This window comes from Sparus aurata, chromosome 6 (assembly GCF_900880675.1).
Source record: "Sparus aurata chromosome 6, fSpaAur1.1, whole genome shotgun sequence".
NCBI lineage: Eukaryota > Metazoa > Chordata > Actinopteri > Spariformes > Sparidae > Sparus > Sparus aurata.
Genome location: NC_044192.1, coordinates 17,147,186 through 17,168,526, shown reverse-complemented (window position 1 = coordinate 17,168,526; position 21,341 = coordinate 17,147,186). Strand labels below are relative to the sequence as shown.

The 21,341-nt window shown below is 41.3% G+C and overlaps 1 protein-coding gene across 6 annotated transcripts in view; it reads right to left on the bottom strand.

Annotated features, from left to right (window-relative positions):
- Window positions 1-13,715, bottom strand: part of kaznb (kazrin, periplakin interacting protein b) — a 129,571-nt gene extending 115,856 nt beyond the window's left edge. For 3 of the 6 annotated variants that reach the window (XR_003984395.1, XM_030420595.1, XM_030420596.1), the window contains exons 1-2: window positions 13,121-13,711; window positions 12,904-12,999 (exon numbers count right to left, since the gene is read on the bottom strand). Coding sequence is in view for 5 of the 6 variants with exons in the window: in XM_030420595.1 (XP_030276455.1) it covers window positions 12,904-12,979 (76 nt within the window). In the remaining variant the exon portion in view is untranslated. Of the gene's footprint in view, window positions 1-12,903; window positions 13,000-13,120 lie in introns of all 6 variants that reach the window. The other 3 variants (XM_030420590.1, XM_030420591.1, XM_030420594.1) reach the window with 2 other exon arrangements.
- Between the last annotated feature and the right edge of the window lie 7,626 nt (window positions 13,716-21,341).

The window sequence follows — 21,341 nt, the reverse complement described above, 5'->3', positions numbered from 1 at the left end:
AAGTGCAAATTGTTTTCAAACCACCACAGAAAACTCTGTTGTTTCTCAAGATTGCATACTGTTGGAGATGAGCACAGGTTGCATCTCACACGAATCTGAAGTCCTTACATTATGATGCAGTTTTTGATTTGCATATCTGAAAATGTACCAGCTACGGGCGAACAGATCAAACACTTAACTCAACTCGGGACATTAATCCTGAAGGTCTCAGCCAGATTATCTTTCAAGATATCTTTGCACAATCTCTGACATACAAATTCGTGATATGCAATCTAAGCTCATAGACGGTTAGCTGAGGTCAAATCCTTCCAGACCCACTCAGATGGTCAGAGCTGCATCTCACAGAGTCAACCAGCTCTGCATTAGAGCATGAGGCTCCAGTGTGGAGGCAGAAACTGCAGGAGGGATTTAATTTTGCCCACAGCAACATTGCCACCACCTGGTTGCTTTGATACATGCTGCAACTGCATGAAATGAGAATGTACCTCTGTTTGCCATCTCACTGACAGAACAGCCGCGAATGAAGAAGTGACAAAGACATGTGTTCCAACACGTGTTCGACCCCTCAAAACTTCTGCTGCTGCCTCTAACGCAGTGACTCAGAGACATGATTCCAAAACATCACGTATTTAAAAGGTGGTAAATAATTAATCTGAGCTTTGATAAAAAATTCCTTTTCATTCCTATCAACCTTTAATCTAAATAAAAATGCCACAAATTGCACTTTTAGCATTAACATCCATAAAGGATAACAGGCTGTCACAAATTGCAGATCTTTCTAAAACCTGTTAGTGATGTATAATTAAAATACGGCCCTTTAAAAGTCCAGCAAAAGCCAAGGTAAAGTGTCGTCCACTGATATTTTTTGCATAACTTTGATCAGTGTGCCACCTAGTGAGAAACACAAGAGATCAGCACAGAGCCATCCAGGTTTCTCTTTCTTCCTTTGACTCAAAGACTTTAGAAAAACAAATCTCAGGGGGGGCCACTGAACCATCGGCTGAACATGAAAGCCTCCGATGGCCCTTTGATAATCTACCTGAGGCCTCCTCTTCAGCACCTAATGAAACCACTCCGATTCCTCCACTCAGCCAAGACACCCACAGGTATTTAATTTACAGATAAAGAGCAGCTCTCGTTCACGTATCAGGTGTAATGAAGTGTGTAACGGCAGAAAGGGCGGGTTATGTAAGTGTCTGCTTTCACAAAAGGTCAGGGGTCAGGGGTAATTAATGTTCCGTTCACGATACATCTTTTATAACAGACTAATTCAATTAAAGAGCAGGAGCAGCACAGGAAGCAGCAAAATCCTTTACAGCCAAGTATATAAATTAAAGGAAAAAAACACCCTTGGGTCTTCTTACATAATGTTTTGTTGTTCGATGCACTCTAGGAGTCACTGTGTTCAAACTAATTTCACTGGTGTACACACTTCACTGCAAATCGGCTCCAGCATCAGCAAGCAGCTCCATGTATTTCCCCAAATTACTTTGATAAGAACAGATCTGAACTACTGGCACTGAGCTGTGGGCGGAGGTGGAGAAAATTAGCATCAGTGACAGTGACAGCAGCAGAGAAAGACAAAAGCATACCCTACAAAAAGCATCGCTCTGTGTTTGCATTGTGTTCTTATAGGTCTATTGTTGGAGACACCTTTCTGTCTGATGCAATAATTCTCTATTTGATTTTTTACACCAGAAGTTGGCAAAAAAAAGTTGCTGCTGGTCTGTTTTAGCTGCAGAGGTACACACATTCTTTACTCATGTAGAAGTACAAATACTTGTGGCAGGTAAAACTCTGATGGAAGTAGAAGTACTGATTCAACTTCTTTACTCAAGTAAAAGTAACCAAGTGTCCCACTGAGGGACATTTCTACTGGCAATGGCACAACATAAAAATAATCGATAATTCCCCTTAAATTCATTAACACTAAAGTAATAAGTCTGTTTTGGAAATGTAAGGAGCACAAAGTGAAAAGTTGTCAGAAAAATACACCCTCTCAGTAAAGAACAGATTTGTGAAAAATCTACCTCAGTAAAATCACAAAGTATGTTTACTTCCCACCTCTGTGTAGCTGTGTTGCAGAAATCTCAACACAATGTCAACATTTGGCAGCTCATCGGCAGGAATAGGAAATGTACTCCAGCACAAAATGGACCGAGGAAGCCAAGGTGCATCGCTAATAACTGTTTTTAGCAGCATCCACGAAGCATGAAAATTAGACTAAAGAGAAACTTTTAAGATTCAGACAGAAGAAGAAGAAATCTCTCTGCATCAGCCGGTATGAGGAGGGGAAATGAGGACCCTCTCATCTTTTCACAGAATAGGGGGTAAACACTGCTTGTTAGAGCAGACCTGAGTGAGCTCAAACATGACATTTTAAAAATCCAGAGGCTGCATGCTGGAGTGCCTTCCGAGAGCCGGGGCTTACAGGCGGCAAACGGTGACAAGGCTAGAGCCCAATTAGGACTGTTTGCGAGCGAGTGTCTGTTCCTGTCTTTCAGGGATGATGAAAGTGGGTCAGCGTATCTTTTTACGGGAGCACAATGGCAGGTAGCACACAACTCACAAACTTGAAATGAGACAGATGGGGATTAAAAAGCTGAACATTCAAATGTGTTCTAATACGGGATGACGCTACTGAATCCATTATCATTATCAGCCACTTTGATTCTCAAAAATTCAATTTCAGAGCAGGTTCTAATAGCTGATGAGCCACTCTTGAGTTCACACTGCAGGTATTGCCACTATCATTCATTAGCACCTTTTTGTGCAGGTAAACAACTCTTGTGGAGTTCAAAGGCGCGTCACCTCAACACATTAACAAGTTCGACATTCCAGTGTGGAGAAAAACGTCTCCGCCATATTTCATGGGCTTCTTCACTTCCCTCTCACATCAAATGCTCCACACTGCACTGGAGAGGAGCGAGCTGAGCGCTGTTTAATGATGCTGAGCATGTCTCTCCAAGCACACGTCTGTCGAGCAGAAAGCTCAGAACCGAGATGACATCAGCGTTGTAATGCAAAAACCACTCGACATAATTGGCTGGTCTGATGCGGTCGTGAACCAGGACAGAGCCCGCGCTTCTGATCTATCGTCTGTGTTCAAGGTCTCAGATCTGCCCACATGTTTAAAATGACATAAAAAATTCATGACTTTTCTAATCCAGGGAGCAAACTGTGCTTTCAGATACAGTATACTGCAGTTGGTTGGTTTGAACTTAAAACTGCTGCTCGAGTTTGTTTTCATGCGTTCCAGGCCATTCCCCCTCAGCATGAGCTCATTTCAGCCAGGAGGAATTAATTAAAAGATGGACATGAAAAGTCATTAGTTAGAGCTGAATAAATGAATCTACTAATCAATTAGTCCATCTGTAAAAAATTAATCAGCAACTATTTGATAATTATTCAATTTGTGCTTGGCCCTGCTTATCAAATGTGTGGATTTTGCTGCTTTTCTCTCTTTATATCAATGCAAACTGAATATCTTTGAGTTTTGGCCGGTCAGACAAAACAAAACATTTGAGGGTAATTACGACGGCAATTTTTCACTGAGAGAATAATAAACAGATGAAAGGTGTAACATGTAGGTCATCTGTCAAAAGTGGCGCCAAAAATATATGGGGCAGCATGTGCATCTTGTGCAGTAGCTACTAGCTAACATTAGCAAGTTAGCTCAGTTAGCCATGCAGCTAAGTGGCCCTATTAACTGACCAGAGTCTGCCTGCCTGGACAGTGACCTTGGATCACAGGGGAGTCACCTCTGACTGGACATGGCTGGACACCAGACTGAGACTGAGCACAGCCACTGAGACCGATGGATGGCGGCTTGATGACAGAATACAGGATGAAAGGTTATTCACAGAACTTTGACTCTGGGGACAAGAAGACACGGCAGGCGAGGACAGGAAAGTTGTGAAGCAGCAGAGAAGAAGGAGAGAGTCAGGCATCAGCAGCGGGGTGTAGAGCTAAAATATTTTCACTTCCTATTCTGTGACGTGGGTGAAGTGTGTTTAATGTTAACAAGGCTGTAAGAGCAAAACTTGAATTCAGTGGGTGTAAAGCTGTATTTTCTGTTTGAAAGGGAAAAAGGGTGCATAACTTCTTTTCCTTTCTTGATATTTTGTGAGTTTATTTTGTTCATTTATTAGACTTAAAAAGCTAAGAGAGCTTATGAAACACAGCCAACCTGCTGCTTGCATACATCTCCCAGCTGAAACTACAGAGGCTATCAGATTATCATCTCCTGAGATACAAAGTGGTACCATAATGGTGAAGACTGAAATCCGTCCATGGTGCAAATTGCCTGTTTCAACTCAAAACCATTAGCAGCAGCCCTATGAAGTGTATTGGTATTGTGTGCACAATAGGAAAAGTTGAGGAGATTTGTGAGGTCATCATTTTACAGGTGTAGTCCATCCATCCATCCATCCATCCGTCAATGGCTCCTTTGTGTTAGTTCTGCACCGTAACTTATATCTTTGTAATGATGTCTTGTTTCATATGGTATCATTGTTTTTCAGTACATTTTGTCTGTCTGCTGTTTGCACATACAAAGAATCAAAGATTGCTTAAGTGGTGGAGATGTAGAAGTGAGTCACGTTCTTTGTAAATTGAAATGATAGATTTCAGTTTACTACCAGCGAGTTGACTGCCTCACAGTGGTTGCGATTGAATCTAAATGGCTGAAGTGAAACCACCTCAATGTAAATGAATCATAACAGTAAACATGAACTTATTCTAAGCTTTATTTCTTGGGATGTACTACCAGATAAAACTTAAATTATTCATTTATGTAGCTTTCAAAAACTCACATGTAAAGACACTAATTGCCGGGCCTGATTCTAATTACTTAACTTTTCCATGAAATGTTTACTTTTAGTAAAGCTTAACTCCACTGGCAATATTTTGCTCTGTTTTTGCAGTGAGGCCCATCTTGTTTGGCTTTGCTTGCATAATATTTAACAAAGTCAAATTAGCCAGTCCTAAGGATTTATTGCACTTCATATTCCTGTTAATGCGGGACACATCTGTTTTTGCCCTTAAGTGTGTGTAGGACTTGGGTTGACTTCTGGTGCCCAGCAGGTGCTACAATGCAACAGGAGGGGAATCACAGTTATACTGTTTACTGTCTTTGGTGTGAAAGAATCTGTCTCTCATACCAATGAATGTGAATGCTTTTCATCAGGAGCATCCTCACAGCGGCACAGACTTGTGTAGAATTCACCAGAGACATTCATAAGAGCCTTAAGTGTGATACATGGGACTTCAGTGAGCCGTTTGCTCTTGTGAGTTTGGTGTCAGTAACAAATCCGCAAACAAAACTAGCAGCTAATGTAATTTGATATGACAAACTAGTGACTCTGTACCAGCTTTAATACATATTACCAAGGGGCCTGAGTACAAAGCAGGCATTGAGCCGGCTGGATCACACATGTGGACACACACACACTCATTTCACAGCCTCCTTGTAAACTTCTTCCTCCAGAATGATGGATCGTTTCACAATGAGCCTTTTGCTGTTATTATTATTCTTATGAAGAGTTATCTTGAGCTTGGGTCAATTCACTGCTCTTGTGATGTGGCAACTTGAATTAAATTCTCTGACATCCACACTCAGTACACATCTTAAGAAACTCCTGGCATTGAGTGTATTCCTCCCTTTGTGGTTTAAATTGGTAGCAAAGCCTGCGTACAGTCGAGCTTCTCGACTTGCGAGCATATCTGATTTTACAGTGCGTAGGTTCAAACATAACTCTGCTCATTAGCTCTCACACTGTCAAAACATCTCTGAACTTTATGTACTTTTGCAAAAAAGTGTGCTGGTCTTTCTTCAATATGATTAACAGAGTTACCCTTTAAGAACCACAGGGTCTGTATTTCCAAATAGAGACAAACTTTTAATGGAAACATTTGACACTAAAACAAAATGCTTCTGCAGCTGCTCATATTTTCTGGTCACACGCAGGGAGTCAATCCATCTGAATCTCTCACTCTTTCATTGTTAACTATGACGAACACACAGTGTGCACTGTCACTCCTATCCGTGCACAGCGTGCCCTGCATGTTAAAGAGAAGCATCCAGGAGAAAAGGCCATATTTCATCACCACAGGAGCGCCTGCACTAACTACTGATGCAAATTTATACAGACTCACAGCACCCCAGATTCTCCTTATGACTGCTTTTTTTCATATCAGAGTGCTGTAGTGCAGAGAGTGAAAAGGAGTCTGATGGAGTCGGATAGTATTTACAGTCATGCTGAGCTGTATAACAAGGATTTAAAAAATGTTTCCGCTCAGGTTCTTTATGGTTGCTGCAGTAAGGTGACAGTTTTGCAGATCAGGACTTTGAAATTTATTTTCTAAGAGTTCTCTTCAAGTTTTCAATTTGTGTGTTATCTGTTCTCATCCTCTCCCTGCTCCTCTCCCTGTCTCCGTCTGCTTTGTGTTGTATTGTAAGATGAACACTGGTGTTTTGGGAAGCAGCTCACAGCGTATGTCTGCAGGAGGCTGCACAGTGTAACTAAGGGGTTTATGAGAGGGAAAAAGAGGCCAGCAGCACTGGGCACGGTGAGGCAGATATGCAGAGTCATCAAACTCAGGCAAGAGGTGTTCAATGACGCAGAAAACACGGCGGGGACGTGAGCGGCGCACTGCAAGCTGCTCTGGAGGCATATGAATTCATTTGGAACATTTTTCATCTGAGCAGCTTTGAGTGTGTTTTGTTTTTCTGTCGAGCACCTGATTAGGAAACCAGTGTGTGCGTGTGTGTGTTTTTATGCTGCAGTTGGAAGTTCACTCAAACTTTCACCACACAGTCGCACAATGACACAAAACCCCACAGATACACGCACGCACTCATACAGACGCCAAGATGAGCAGGATTAGCGCTCCCTGCGAAAGCTGCTGTTGTTCATACCTTAAACTGTCTCCTGGCAGCTCGGTGAGTACACAGCAGATTGAGCAGTGACAAATTTAGCTGCTTTTAAGTGGTTGGAGATGAGTGACTATTAAATCCAGGAGATGTGTTCGCTGAGCGCACAGTATTCGGCTTATACGCATCCACTTAAAATTTTGCAATAACCTCACTTTCCTATGAGTGTGTTTGTCAGAGGGAGCCAGAAAGAGAAAGAGAGGGAGATTAAGAAGAAGAAGAGGCACAAAGGTTCAGAGTGCGAGAAATTACCCACAATGTTTTGAAACAATGCAGCAATATATGAAATGCCTCAGAAACAGCAAAGCGCTTCATCTTCAATAAATCCAGCAGATACAATAAAACACATTGAGTTTGGTGGTGCCGCAGAAACAAATTGCCTTTTGTGGGACAGAGAGGGATGTAGCATCTGTCAGGTCGAAATTAGTTTTTCAAAACAAAGCGAAGAATTATGTTGTGGTCCCTGCCAGAAATATAGACCATAAATACATCCAGTATGGTGAGATTGGAAGTTGATTCTTCAGAAAATAAAAAAAAAACAAGGCATCTGCTGAGGAAGATTATGCGACGAAGCGTCAGCACATCTAAACGGTCCTTGTGGTCACATTGTTTTGTCAAACAATTCTTAAAAAATGTTCTCTCCACTCTCTCTCCAGTCACTTTTTTAAACTTCATTCTCAAATTCCCTCTCATAATAGCAGACAGCAGACATAAAACCAGAAACCGCCAGTATTACCAGCCATCTTGCATATTGAATGCAAGCTCATGTGTTATTTAGAGTGTATTGTGATTTAAAACATTTGCTTCATAACGTCTGATGAATCTGGCAATGACAATGACGGTTTATCAGTTGGCCCACTTTCGTCCTGACTGAAATATCTTAACAGCCACTGGATGGATTGTGATGTACGTTCGATGGTCCCCAGAGGACGATCCCCTGGAATTTTCTTCTTTTTGTCACTGGATTTACAAAGTCCTCTCTCCTACTCTGACTCACTTTTCCACCATCATCTTCCTGTAACACCTCAAGATGTGGTGATAGGGATAGGGATAGGGAAACTTTTCCTCGAACAAGACTTCTGGTAACAAAACCCATCCTATCATTTAACAAAAAGGTCATTTAGAACAACAACCTCTGCCAGTGGTGAAAACAAGCAGTGGACGTAACCTTGATGATTAGAGTTGCCCCAAAAGATTATGTTGAATCCATCGCAGCCATGGTAGCCAGCTGAGGTGACGGATGCAGTTGAAGTTGAGATGTCTACGACCAGATTGTTAACCAGTTAACCAACTAACTAGCCAGTTTACACTCAGTCAACAGTTGCTTAATCATTGTTAGATAGTAGCTGATGACTTGCCTTTATCCAACGTGTTACACCTCTTCTGCTCTCCACACACTCTATTTACCTACATGCAACCAAAGGCTACTCAACCATGATTGGTAAGTACTAGTCCGACTACAGACAGTTGACAAATGGAAACCAGAACACAGAAACCTGTGTCTCCCGTTCATTCATATGCAGTTATCTTTTTATATAGACTACAGGATGTAGTCGTAATCCAGTCTTGGGAGTTGCTGCCTCCAATGTGTGAGATTTGTCATAAAACCTTAAAACCCACAGTCTGTAGGCCCTCCATCATGTAGCACATATTGTATATCACAACTCTAGCCAAGTGTTTATCTTGAGATACTGTCAGTTAACTGCTCTGGAGTTCATGAAGCACAGTATCTCCAGTCAGTGAAGAGACTCCTGTCAGTCAAGGAGAAGATGTCGATTTCCTGTTGAAGAGCAGACACGACGATTCTGAGAGAAAACACCCAACAAATGCAGTCAGTGAACTCCCATCGGTTTATTGATCATCCTGAAGGAGAGTGTGCTAATGAAGATGCATGTGCTTCCCTGCCACAGATAACTAGAGGAGCATATGCAACTAAATGCATGTAATTATGCGAAACAGCTCAATACAATTCAGCTCACTTCCATACATTAAACACAGCTCGTACATGTGTTTTACCAACAAGTAATTTTCCTTTAACTGAAAGCAGACATTTGCAGCAGCAGATGTAGAATTACAAGATTTGTCTTCTGACTGGCCGAAGGCTGTCGCTGGGAGACTGGATGTACTGACTGACACACATGCAAAGTCCGCCGCACTCAGCTCTACTGGTTCTTAAATCCAATATGGGGATTAGGAGGGAGACGGAGATCTAAATAAGGCCTGTATCTACTCTGGAGGAGTGATTTCCTGTGCTGCTTAGGATGCCCAGAGACCAAGATCAATAATGTAAGTGAGAATATAACCAGTGTAAGAAACTTATTAGGCCAATTCAGCAGTGATCACATATTATTTGCATATCTAATATATCTGATTTGGCTTTTACAAAGAGGAGGAGGAGGAAAGTTGATGATATCTGGCATAAATTCTGTCAGCTCTTATGGGATTAGTTTCAGTACACACCTGCAATGAAAATGACTCAATTAAAAAAGCCCTTTTAAGAGCCTCTCTCTCTCTCTGAATTATATTACTATTAAGTTCGATGGCCAGCAGCCCGGGAGTCTAATAGGGATGAAAACGTTGGCCATCAGCCAGCACCTTGACCTCCCTGAGCAAAGACACGAGGGCAGCTCGACACATGTGTGAGACTGAAGATATTCAGAGTTATAGGCCTCCGTGGACCTCCCAGGCAACCTTACACCACGCCTATCCTCACATCACTTTGGTCCAGTGGAGCAGAAAGGTGACTGTGACGGCTGCAGAGTCAGGGCCACGGTCATTTGAGCAAGAAGGAGAAGAGCCTGAGCTTGCAGAGGATTTGTGCAAACATGGTGATACAGCGCATGAGGCCTTTTTTTTCACATAGCTGTGAATGCCTATGAACTTTTTGTTGCCGCAAGCAGTTTGAGGGCAAGAAGAAGTAGGACAAAGTGTTGGTAAAATTAAAAGCAAAGATAAAGAGGAGGGAATTCAACCAGCGATGAGGGGGCAACACAAAGAAAGTCAAGATGTGGTGAATAATGCATGTGTCTCTCAGAAAACAGCGGTTTCACTTGCCTTTTGCCCTGGGCAAAATTACAGTAGTAGCAAACATTCACGTTGGTTAAAATGCTGTTATGACAAAAGGACACTCTTGTCGTCCATTTGAAATCATTTTGAACTTGTATTGCGGAAAGGCTGCAAGTTATGGAACACATTTCTAATTTTAAGCTCCTGTTGTTCACATATTTTTTTTGTAAAAATGTTTTAAAATATAAAAATGTCATTTATCATGAAACCCAATTTCTGCAAAATACATCAAAACACAAGGGCAGCCTAACTGGAGCTGTGATTTGCATATCTGTTAGATTTGCCCCTCCTGCTTGTGCATCCAGTCTGACAACTAACCCGTTCATTGTGGAACAATCAAACAGAATTTGAATGAGGCAGATAGCGTATACACATAGCACCGCACTTTCATGAGGGCCTTTCATGAGAAAACAAACAAGACACTGTGGGCTGAATGAAAACAGATGCAGAATTTCTAGAAATTAGTTAGTCACGTGCGCTCAGAGGAGGAAGAGCTGTTGGGAATCGGTGCAGGCTTCACTGAAACTTGATTTATTCATTTATTCTATATATTATTTATTTATAAGTTTTAGTTCATAAATAAGTACCATACACCAGATTTAAAAATGTAAGAATACGAAGAAGGAAAACATATTTCTGCTATTCAACTCATGTTTCATTCTTCTGAATTCTTTTTAACCTTTGCTTTCTTTTTGTAAAATATATTAGTATTTTGAATGCAGTTTGTGGTGCTGGTAAACTCTACTTTTTTTCAAAGGTGCGTTATTTGAAATACCAAGAAAAAACTAACATTAAACAGAAAAGTGTCTGTGTAATGTTACATAGTTAACCAGCAGCAGACTCTGCAGCCTTCAAAAAGATCATTACATTGAATCGAAAAAAATTTGCAACAGAAAATGAATGTTATGACCTTCATTGAGGTGGGATTTACGCTTTGTACTGCATCAGTTTAAGCAGGCTGCGATCAATTGGTAGCTGAGTGTACTCTCTTCATAATGTTCATGATCTAATTATCTGCCTATTGATTTATACAACTTTTTACATATTTACACACTCTTATTTTTAAGGCTACACTGGCTCAGCTGTCAGCCATGATGCGATACGACTCTCCAGCACAGCCACACCCTCATCTTGTTTCACCTCCCTTTTATGCAGTGATGCCCTCCAGACAAACTGACCCGGTCGCACATACCACACCTGCACACATATTAAACCAAGGTCAGTATTTGTCAAATATTTGGCATAGATTTGTGTACTTGTATGTTTGTCTTGTCCTGTTTTGTGTGTTTATTATTTTCAAATTAATCCTGATAGTACCTCGATGAAAACATGAAACCAGGGAGACAAACCGGAGCACTCCAAAACCACTCATTCAGTAAAGATGTTTCCAGCTGTCTGCCTGTCTGAGGCAGAATATGCATCAGGGCCTTGCAACCTTTTCTAACAGTAATGTGCTCTTACCAACAAAATATTGAGCCCACAAATACATTTGAACAAAGTGCATTATTTATAAAAGGGTGCTCATGTGCAAAGAGAGGGCGAAGGCAACAACAATCTACTTCATGTTTATCTTCTCAAACAGACTGAATAAATCCCTGCAGATGAAATCCTGCGACACAGCTTATTAAAAAACACGTGTATAGGAGCATGAATTTTCCAGATCAGGGAAATGACTGACGTGTTTCCATTATGAGCTCCACAAAGTACTGTCTTAGCAGGGTTAGTTGTTAATGACAGTTGCTTTGAAACTCCGCTCAGATACTCCTCTGTCTCCCCAGGTGGTAATCAAAGGAAACACAGGGATATAAAACTGATGTGGCAAAATCAATCCAAGGCATGCAACTCTAAAGGCAGCCTTAGTTTGGTATCTGCCCTGGGCTCTCCTAATTATCCATCATAACACTGTGTGAAGAATCACTTTGCATTTATGGCCGAGCGGAGGCATCAAAGGCACTGACTAACAGGCCAGATGAGGGAGGATGCAGCGGACACTTTCATTCTAAGGGGCGAGTCAGTCTCCCCTTTTTGTTCCTCACCCGGCATTCTGACTGAGTGCATTACTTAATAAGATATCACAGTAGAAGTATGCTTCATTTCAGTGATTCTGCTCCCCTGAAAAAAATCTTGATAGATTCGGTTTTCAATAATTTAGTCTGCAAGCATCGCTGATAGTCTCATCCTGTCAGACTCAACCTTAGTAATACTGTGCACCTGCATTATGAATACATTTCTGCTAGAATCTGCGCTATTGCTTCTACAACTGACAGTAAAGAACCATCTAGGTCTGCTACTTTAGTCAAATTATTGAATACATGCAGACATCCTTCTAAACTCCCGTTTACAAAAAAGCTACAGACCCACAAAACAGCCTATTTCTGATTTGTCTCTGTGTAACCTACAAAGTGCCTTTCTTTTGCCATAACCCCTTAACACAGCTGAGCCACAGCCCAGAGTTCCACCTCAATACTGTCTGAAAATGTGTAGCTCCTTACTTAAAACACAATACTACACAAGTTGATGCATTCAACCTGCCCCACAGCAACTTGCTGCACCAACAGAAACATCAGCTACAATCACAATCACTTCTTGAATTGATTACATCTTCCTGCACTTTACATAAGCACAAACATCTCTGTCATCCTTCCCAAAATAACCCACTTTTTCTTTTTTTTTTGCAACTAAAAACTCCATGTTTTGTTACAGCAGCAGCGCAGGAAGATTTCAGCTACGATACTGTAAGCTTTACTGCGCCTCTTAGCATCAGTTAAATCAAAACGGCAATAACAATGAGGATGTGATCGGGAAGAAATGCTGAGGGTGGAGATCAGTAACGCTGACATGCAGGACATGCAGCTGGCTAATGATTTTGCTAGGAGGCGGGAGGTGTAATTGTGGCTACTCACTGGCTTGCATGAGCTGTCCCTGGCGTCCAAACACCTGGGAGAAGGTGGCATGGCTGCAGGTGAGGGTGTCCTCCATGGCTGTCCCACTGGCACACGCTGAGAAGAAAGCAAAAGAGGAGGAGGATGAGGGAAGGTCAGCCACACTGCGTCACATCAGGACAGAGAAAGAGGAGAGAGGAAAAGAGAGAAAAAAAAGAAGAAGAGGGAAGAGGCTTGCCTTCAGTTGCAGAAGCTGGTGTGTGTGATCTCTGGTGATGACTGCTCTCTCCTCTGGACCCGTCCTGCTGCTACTGCTGCTGCTGCCGCTGCCGCTGAGGAGCTAAATACAGCCCCTCGCCGCTCACACCAATATGAGCTGAACTGCTCCCCGCACAGATAATGGGAGGGGGTGTGCCCGCCTGCCTGGCTGCCTGCTTGTCAGCGAGTAAGTGTGAGCACGCAAGAGAAAGTTCTCTGAATGTGTGCCCGCGAGAGCATTTTGGTGTGCATGTGTGAGGGAGAGTAACACAGCGTGGTGGAGCAGGTAGCAGAGCTGTAGGCACAGTTGCTCTGCCAGCACTCTGATCTTCGTCTGTGCAGGCTGACAGTCCTCTGCGGCTCCACACAGGCTGCGTTGAAGGGAAGAGCAAAAGAAGAAGAGAGGCGAGGGGTGAGTTGCGGCTCCTTCGGCAGGTTAAAGTCAATCCTCCCTTCTCCCCCCCCTCACTCTCAGTGTAGACAGCAGTGTCTGTCTTCTGGGCTCAGGACGGGACTGTTGTTTTCTGATCTGTGTGACTATCAGCCCTCTTCTCTCCTCCCTCTCTCCCTCCTCCCCTCGCTACAGCCCTCATTTGCTGTAGCAGCAGTAACATCTCTCTCTCTCCTAGTCTCCTGTTCTCCCTTACATCTCTTACTCTCTCCACCCCACCCCATGCAAATCCCCTCGATCCATCTTAAAGCTTGTACTGCTGCTGGGAAACAGATTCCAGCAAACTCAAGTGCTTCATCTTCCCCTGTGCTGAGGCGGGGGAAAAAACAGAGAATGAGAAAGTGGAAGGGTTGTGTAAAAAGTGAAAAGTAGGGCTGGTGCAGCCGGTGGTTTCCAGAGGCTTCATCTTGAAAAGGAATTGTAGAAAAGTGCTGAGTATAAAACAAAAATTAGCTCATACCGATACTGAAAAATAACTCCTATAAACTCCCCGCTATGTAGTGCAACAGCTCTGGTGAGGCTGTGCATGGTGAAAAATGAAGAAAAAAACATTCCACACACTGCAGTAAAAAGGGGCATGAAGGTGCTGCAAATAAAAAATTAACAGCGCAATGAGATCAAATGAGGGCACGTTACAAAATCTTAAAATACCCTCTAAGGCCTCAGAGGCACATTTAACTATATTGTTCCCATTGTGCAGCTGTTGGCATGGAGACCTCCAACACAGACAGCTATGCCATCTCTCAACTATCTAACCTCCCTGCAGCAGCATGTAAACCTTGCGTTTAAACAGTCGATTTCCTCCCAAGCAGGAAAAAAAAAACTTGCCAGGAAGACTATTGTCACAGAGGCATCTCTCACACCACTGCTCTGCAAGGCGAGCTCACCAGGGACCTGACCGAAGCACTCACATCCTTGCATCACATCCTCCTGTTTTGAAAGGAAATAGCAGGACACTCAATGGGCCACAGTGGGAGCTGGGAGGAAGGCTCGGCCAGCGGGTTAAACTGACTGGAGCAGGTGGTTCTGCAGGTGAAAGGATAATGGCAAGACATGAAAACTGTGCCACGCAGTGAGAGCATAACATGCAAACAACTGTGGCATTAAGCATGTTTGATGAAGAGAAGGTTACGTAGCTGTTGGATCGAAGTCACAGAGTCAGATGCAGGATTAAACAGCATGCATTTGCATACAAACACAACGAGAAGGTCAAACAGGATGCTGGCATTTCACAAACAATGAAAAGATGCAACTTCACTTTCAAGTCTGAGAGACTAATGCCCAGCAGAGTAAGTCTCTGCTCCATCTTCAACAGCTTTAATGTTATTCTCTTTGAGGGTGTACATTGTCATGTATGAGCAGCTGACATTCCTTCTCACTATATCTCCTGTCACTGGTAGCTGTCGCACCCTGGAAGATAGATAACTGTATTGTTTTAAATCTTTTGTTAGTATAAAAAGAAAATATATTACAGTTTGAACAATACTGTTGACACTTAGATTTACCATATTTAGGTTTCTAGACAGCATGTCATATCACCTTTACATTTCATGTGTACTACCTGACTTGTGAAGGGGGGTGGTGTTGTAGATCCAGTTGAGAAGGCTGTCAAGCCAGTAGCTGCAGTTCAAATCACTGTTGGATATTTTTAATGAGACCCTGATACTATTTTCAGCCATGTTTGTGGTGACCAAAACAGGTATTTTTAGCCAAAACATGATCTTTCCCAGACCATCACAACGTGGTTTTTGCACTTTAACCTAACCAGAGCATCAGCAGAGCGATGTCATGAGATGCAACTGAACCTTAAGCAGGCGCGTCGTTAGACCTGGGCTATAGCCCCAGATGTTTGGGGAATAGCCCCGAATCTCTGTGCCTTAAAAAAATAATCAAATATAATTGCCTAATGATGAAAATAGCCCTAGAGGTTTTTATGTGGTTGCATATCGAATGGCAATTGCACAGAAGCTGACCTGGCTTTCCTCATGGCATATGCCCATATATGAGCAGAGTCAGAATAATTTGTTGCAACTTCAACATCAGTGTTATTCTTTCCCCCTCTATGCATCACTGATATTACCAGAGCCCATCTATTAACCTACCGTTTAGTACCATTGCAGCGTTTATAGCAATTAGTTATTATGGATATATGGAGGTTCTTTGGAAACAAAAAGTCGCAGCCAGAGCAAGAAGACGTGAAGGGTGAGACATCATCTCACGGAACCCCCGATAATACTTCGATCAGCCCAGGTTCGTGAAAAATTTAATTGTGGTCGTGGCTGTAGTCTGGGTGTGTAGCCTCTGTTAAATGACGATTTATTAATACTCTACTGTAGGCCTAATGCAGATAGACAATGAAGCAAATAAATTATAATAGGAAATGTTCTACCTGCTGTTATAGCCTATGCACACAGCACAGGTCTTATTACAGGCTATAATATATTTAACATAAACATTACTCAGTAGGCCTATAGTGAGGGAAAATTTGCTTTATTTGTGATTAAAATATGACGATGAGGACCCCAACGATTGGCCTTCCTTTCCCTCTCAATCTACGTTGAAATTGCATCTTTAACAGCCCAATTTTAATTTCTCACATGTATCAACCACGCAGCGATACAAACAAAAACAACAATAGAGGGAGGAGATAGATGCATGTTTTCTATCTGGAAATACAGTCATTATTTTGAGTTTGTGTCTGCTAAAGATGAGAATATTAAGGTTCGTTTTACACTCTGTGCTGGGACAAAGTACTATCAAACTTCAAAAACACCACATCAAATTTGAAGAAACATTTAAAGTCACAGCACAGCAGGCGGGGGTGCTGTCGGCAGCTGCTGAATGTAACTAATCTAACGTAGTCACTTTTAAAAACAAGTAATCAGTAAAGTAACTAAGTTACTTTTTTAAAGGAGTAATCAGCAATTTGATTACTTTTTCAAGGTAATTGAGGCAACATTGGCTGCGGGGCTAAAGCCCTGAATGTTTTGCACTCCTAGCAAAGCACCTGACCTTGAGAAATGTAAAGTCACAACATAAAGGGATGAAGCATTTTGATATTTCCCCAGTTTGCAGAAACGTACACGAAAATGTATCCTAGCAATTGAGTTGGACTTTTTATCATTTGAATCATTACACATTACATTTTTTTCTGTGTTATATTAGTGTAACTTAAATGTTTTGGTCAGACAAGCTAACAAACCAACTGAAGACAGACAGCGTTAATCTTATCAAATTACACAACAATGAACATGGTGAACATGGTGAACAGTACCTGCTTCACGTCTAAAAGTTAGCATTGTCATTGTAGCATCCGGATGTTAGCATCCTGATTTTAGCATTTATCACGAACCACCTGTCTCTTTTAGTTAGTCTCACAGAGCTTCTAGCATAACTGTAGACTGACTTATTTGGTTATATTTAAAATGTGTTATTAATCTTTAAGATTAATTTAACAGCCCTTGAATATCTTGTTTAAACTCACCCCCAACCAAAGACATTAGTCTGCATTAAATCGCCTCCAACGGTTGAAATTCTCACCCGCCTGCATTGATAGTTTTTTTGGGGGGGGGGTTTTTGACAACTTTATTGAAACAAAAGTGTCTTTTTTAACTTCTGTACATAACTTATGTCTGCAATCATACCCCAGCCAGGGGACTAATAAAACATTTCTTGTGAAGCTTGTAGTGGTTATGTTGAATGTAAAAGTTACCGTATGTTCGTTTAGAAAAAGAAGAAATTAGTTTTTGCTTAGGGAATATAAACTTTGGTGTAAATGATAAGCAAATTAATCAAATAGACTGTGAACAGAGATCCCTGTCACATTCAGTAAAAGCAAACAATATATTTCTCCAAAAAAAAAAAAGAAATGAAGTGATGGGTAGATTTGATCAGCAATAAATCATGGCAGTTTAATCCACAGGTGGTTTGTATGCCAGCCTTGCTGCAGTGATGAAAAGGTGTAATTCAAGATCTGGTGAGTTTCCTGTTGGCTGAGACTACACATACAACAGGATACACTGCTGACGTTACTCTTTAAGAAATATAATAATCTTTGCAGTTTGTGTAGTTTCCAGTTATATAATTCAGTTTATGTGCAAAATAACAAATAAATTGAAATACATAACGTTTTACTTCAAAAGATATCTAGTTAAAAGGTCATTCTACAGAAACATCCACTTTTGGAAGGGCAACATTTTTTCTAACATTTTAAATGACACCAAGTTATTCCATAACCATATGACTCAATAAATACACTGAATGAAGGCTTAATTACTTTTTTTTTTTACAGGTGTTACCCATAAGGAAAGTCCAGTGATGGTAACACCAGTGACAACATGGTTGCTAAGTACCTGTGGTGTCACTGGTGTTACCATCAAATCTCAGGTTGTCAATCATGTTATACTCACTAAATCGTGTTATTTAATCAATTTGTGTTCTACATTTTTACAATTCCCTTATAATAAAGGCAGTCACACCAGACAACAACTAAAAGCTTTATATGAAATCTGTAAAAAAAAAAAATATATATGTGGAAAGTTCTTGTAACTGCAAAGAAAAAGTGGACTTAACCATGTCCATCCTTCACAGATCTTTAGGAAATAGGTCAAAGGAAGTAAAGTGATGTCATCAGTGTGATTTTTATTTTAAAATAATACATTTTTGTCATATGGGAACACCAGTGACACAACTCTTAGGGGCAGTTACTTTGGATTATTCTTCTTTTATGTCATTTCTATCATACATTTGATAGTTATGTATACATTATTGCATTTTGAATAGTAGAAAAACATGGGTTTGAACTCAAAATACAGCACTTTCTTCAATACATGACTGTAGTTATCTGGAATTTTAAATAACTGATTAAAAGGAAAGTTGCCTAATTGATGGAGGAAGTCAGTGTTCACATAACCTTTTATTATAAAATATGAAACATTAATGTAATTTATCTGTAAAAGCTAGGGACGGAAACATTGATATTTCCATAGAATGACCCTAAACTAAAAATAAAGTTACATTCGTGACATCACGTCATATAATGAAAAAAATTGTGATATTCTATTCCGTAAGCGCACTCTAGTCCTGAGTTGAGTCTTATTTCACGTACAGATGCCTTCTGCATGTGGTAATTGAGTACCAGTCCCCCGAAGCAACCTCAGTGCTCCTCTACACCTTAAATCTTCCTCTCTCGTGTATCGTAGTTTATTTCGTCAGGCCAGCCACAGAGCTGCATGGAATTGCATTTTTATGAATAGGGCTGAGGCACCGTACACAGCAATCAAGAGAGAGTGCAGTGATATTTCACACTGACAGCATGAGTATGGTGCAGCACTCTTCCAGAAGCCCACCCCTACACACACACACACACACACACACACACACGATCACACACACAAACACACACAGATAGAGCTGAAGACCCATAAACTACCTCCAGCTATAAACTATACCGTCATGGCACTAGGGGCAAATAAACACATCTCCCCACCCCACTGAATAAAGAAAACTCCGGCCTGTGGATCAAATCCAACATACAGACTGCGTTTAATTCATGAACCCATCCATCACCATGATAACCCTATGTGTTATGCGAGGTCTCCGTCCGCAGGACAGCTCAGCTCTCTGAGTTTGTTTCCAGGGCCTGAGGCACGTATCTGTAGCACACCGTCCGTCCGGTGGGTTTGATAGCTCATTAACGTGTGTGAGTGTGATGGATGAGGTGTGGACCAAAATAATCTCTGTGGGTGAACACAGGCCAGATGAGACCTTGAGAGATATTCATGGAGACAAACGCAGCATCAGTGATTGAGATGCTTTGGTCTTTTATCTGGGCTAATAAACCACTTTTCTATCTTCAACACTGGTTCCAGAAAGAGTTACATTATTAAACTGATAAAGCTGCTTCATCTTTTTGTTTCGATATTAGTATTTAATATTTGGCTCTCTTGTGCTGTATTTTGTCTTAATTAGCTTTTTTATAGCCTCAATCCACCTCTGTCTGAGTTATTTTATCTGCCTTCTCATAATGATGTTCATTTTGACTGATATATGATTTTTTTTCCCCTACATCTAATGTTATATATATTTTAAGTTTTAATTGTAAGCAACAAAGTGCCATTTGTTTTAGCCTACACATATTTCTACTGTCTGATTCACGAGTGCTTTCAGTCAATAGTGTGACCTGATTGGTCCAACAACCAACATAACTTAGAGTTTTTAGTTCTGATTCAAAAGCTGCTACAGTGAAATCCATGGATATTGAAAAAAACCTCTTTCAAACATAAATACATTATTTCATAACTTCATCAATGTGAATTATGCTTAAATATATTTTTGTCCAGTTTATTTCTAAATACTGTTTGTACTCACAATGTTCAGCCTGTGGATGAGATTTTGTTTGTGTGTGTGTGTGTGTGTGTGTGTGTTTGATTTCATGCTTTTATCCAGTTTTTCAAATCTACAATTATTACAAAACTCAGCTGCACGAGTGCTGACAAGGACCAGAGGGCGGGAGCACATTACACCAGTTTTAAAGTCGCTGCATTGGCTCCCCGTGCGTTTCAGGATTTATTTTAAGGTTCTTTTACTAGTTTTTAAGAGTCTTAACGGTCTTGGGCCTTCTTACTTATCTGACCTGCTTTTACCTAATCGGCCCCCGCAGACCCTGAGGTCCTCCGGCACCGGCATTTTGACCATACCACAGGTTAGTTCAAAAAAGCACGGGGAGGCGGCCTTCAGTTGTTATGGGCCCCAACTGTGGAACAGCCTGCCCCACCTTTTTAACCAGGCTTTTAATTGACTTTTAAATGTTTTTTAATTCCTTTTATGCTGTGCTAATCAGAGCACTTGTATTTTTTATCCTTTTTTACTGTTTCAATCTCTCACGTTTTTAGCCTTTATGCTTTTATGTTTTAGTCTCTCGTGTTTTTAGCCTCTATGCTTTTATGTTTTAGTCCCTTGTGTTTTTAGCCTCTATGCTTTTATGTTTTAGTCCCTCATGTTTTTAGCTTCTATGCTTTTTTGCCTTATTTTATTGTTTTAGTTTATCAGTTTTTAATCTCCAGTGTTTCCTCATGGGGGCCTGCTAAACTGGGAGTTGTCTCTGGTCTGGCCGCAGGGGGTGCTGTCCCATGGACGGTTTCGGCCCGGGTGGCTAGAGGGCTCTGCACCTTGGTGTGGGGCCTCCTGTCTGCCCGGGTTGGGGTGGTCTCTGTGGCGGCACTCCCTGCGGCCTTGGACCGGGATCTCTCCCAGTGTGGTTGCCCCCCAAAAGGTAGCTTCCTCCACACCTCAGGTCTCGCTGCCCAGCCATGTCTCTTAGTGACAGCTAGTGTATGTGCGGGTGTGAGTGTGTGTGTCTGTGTGTCTGCGTGCGTATGTGTGAGTGTGTGTATGAGTGTGTATGTATTTGTGTATGTCTCTGTGCATGTCTGTGGGGGTGGGAGGGTTGGGTTCTTTTAATTTTCTTCTCTTGATGTTATTTGCTGTTTCTCTTTTTCTGCTGTTGTTTGTAAATTTCTGTAAGGCACTTTGAGATACTTTTTTGTATGAAAAGCGCCATATAAATAAAGATTGATTTGATTTGATTTGATTTGACTTGTGGGATGTTGCTTTTTCACTTTTTATCTGCAACATTTATCTGTATTTATCAAAGCAACATTTGATTACTTTTTACATTAAAATAACAGCTTCAAATTCATGCTGATGGTACAGTGTCTTGTAACAGGGTGAACGGTGTCTTTGTCACTTG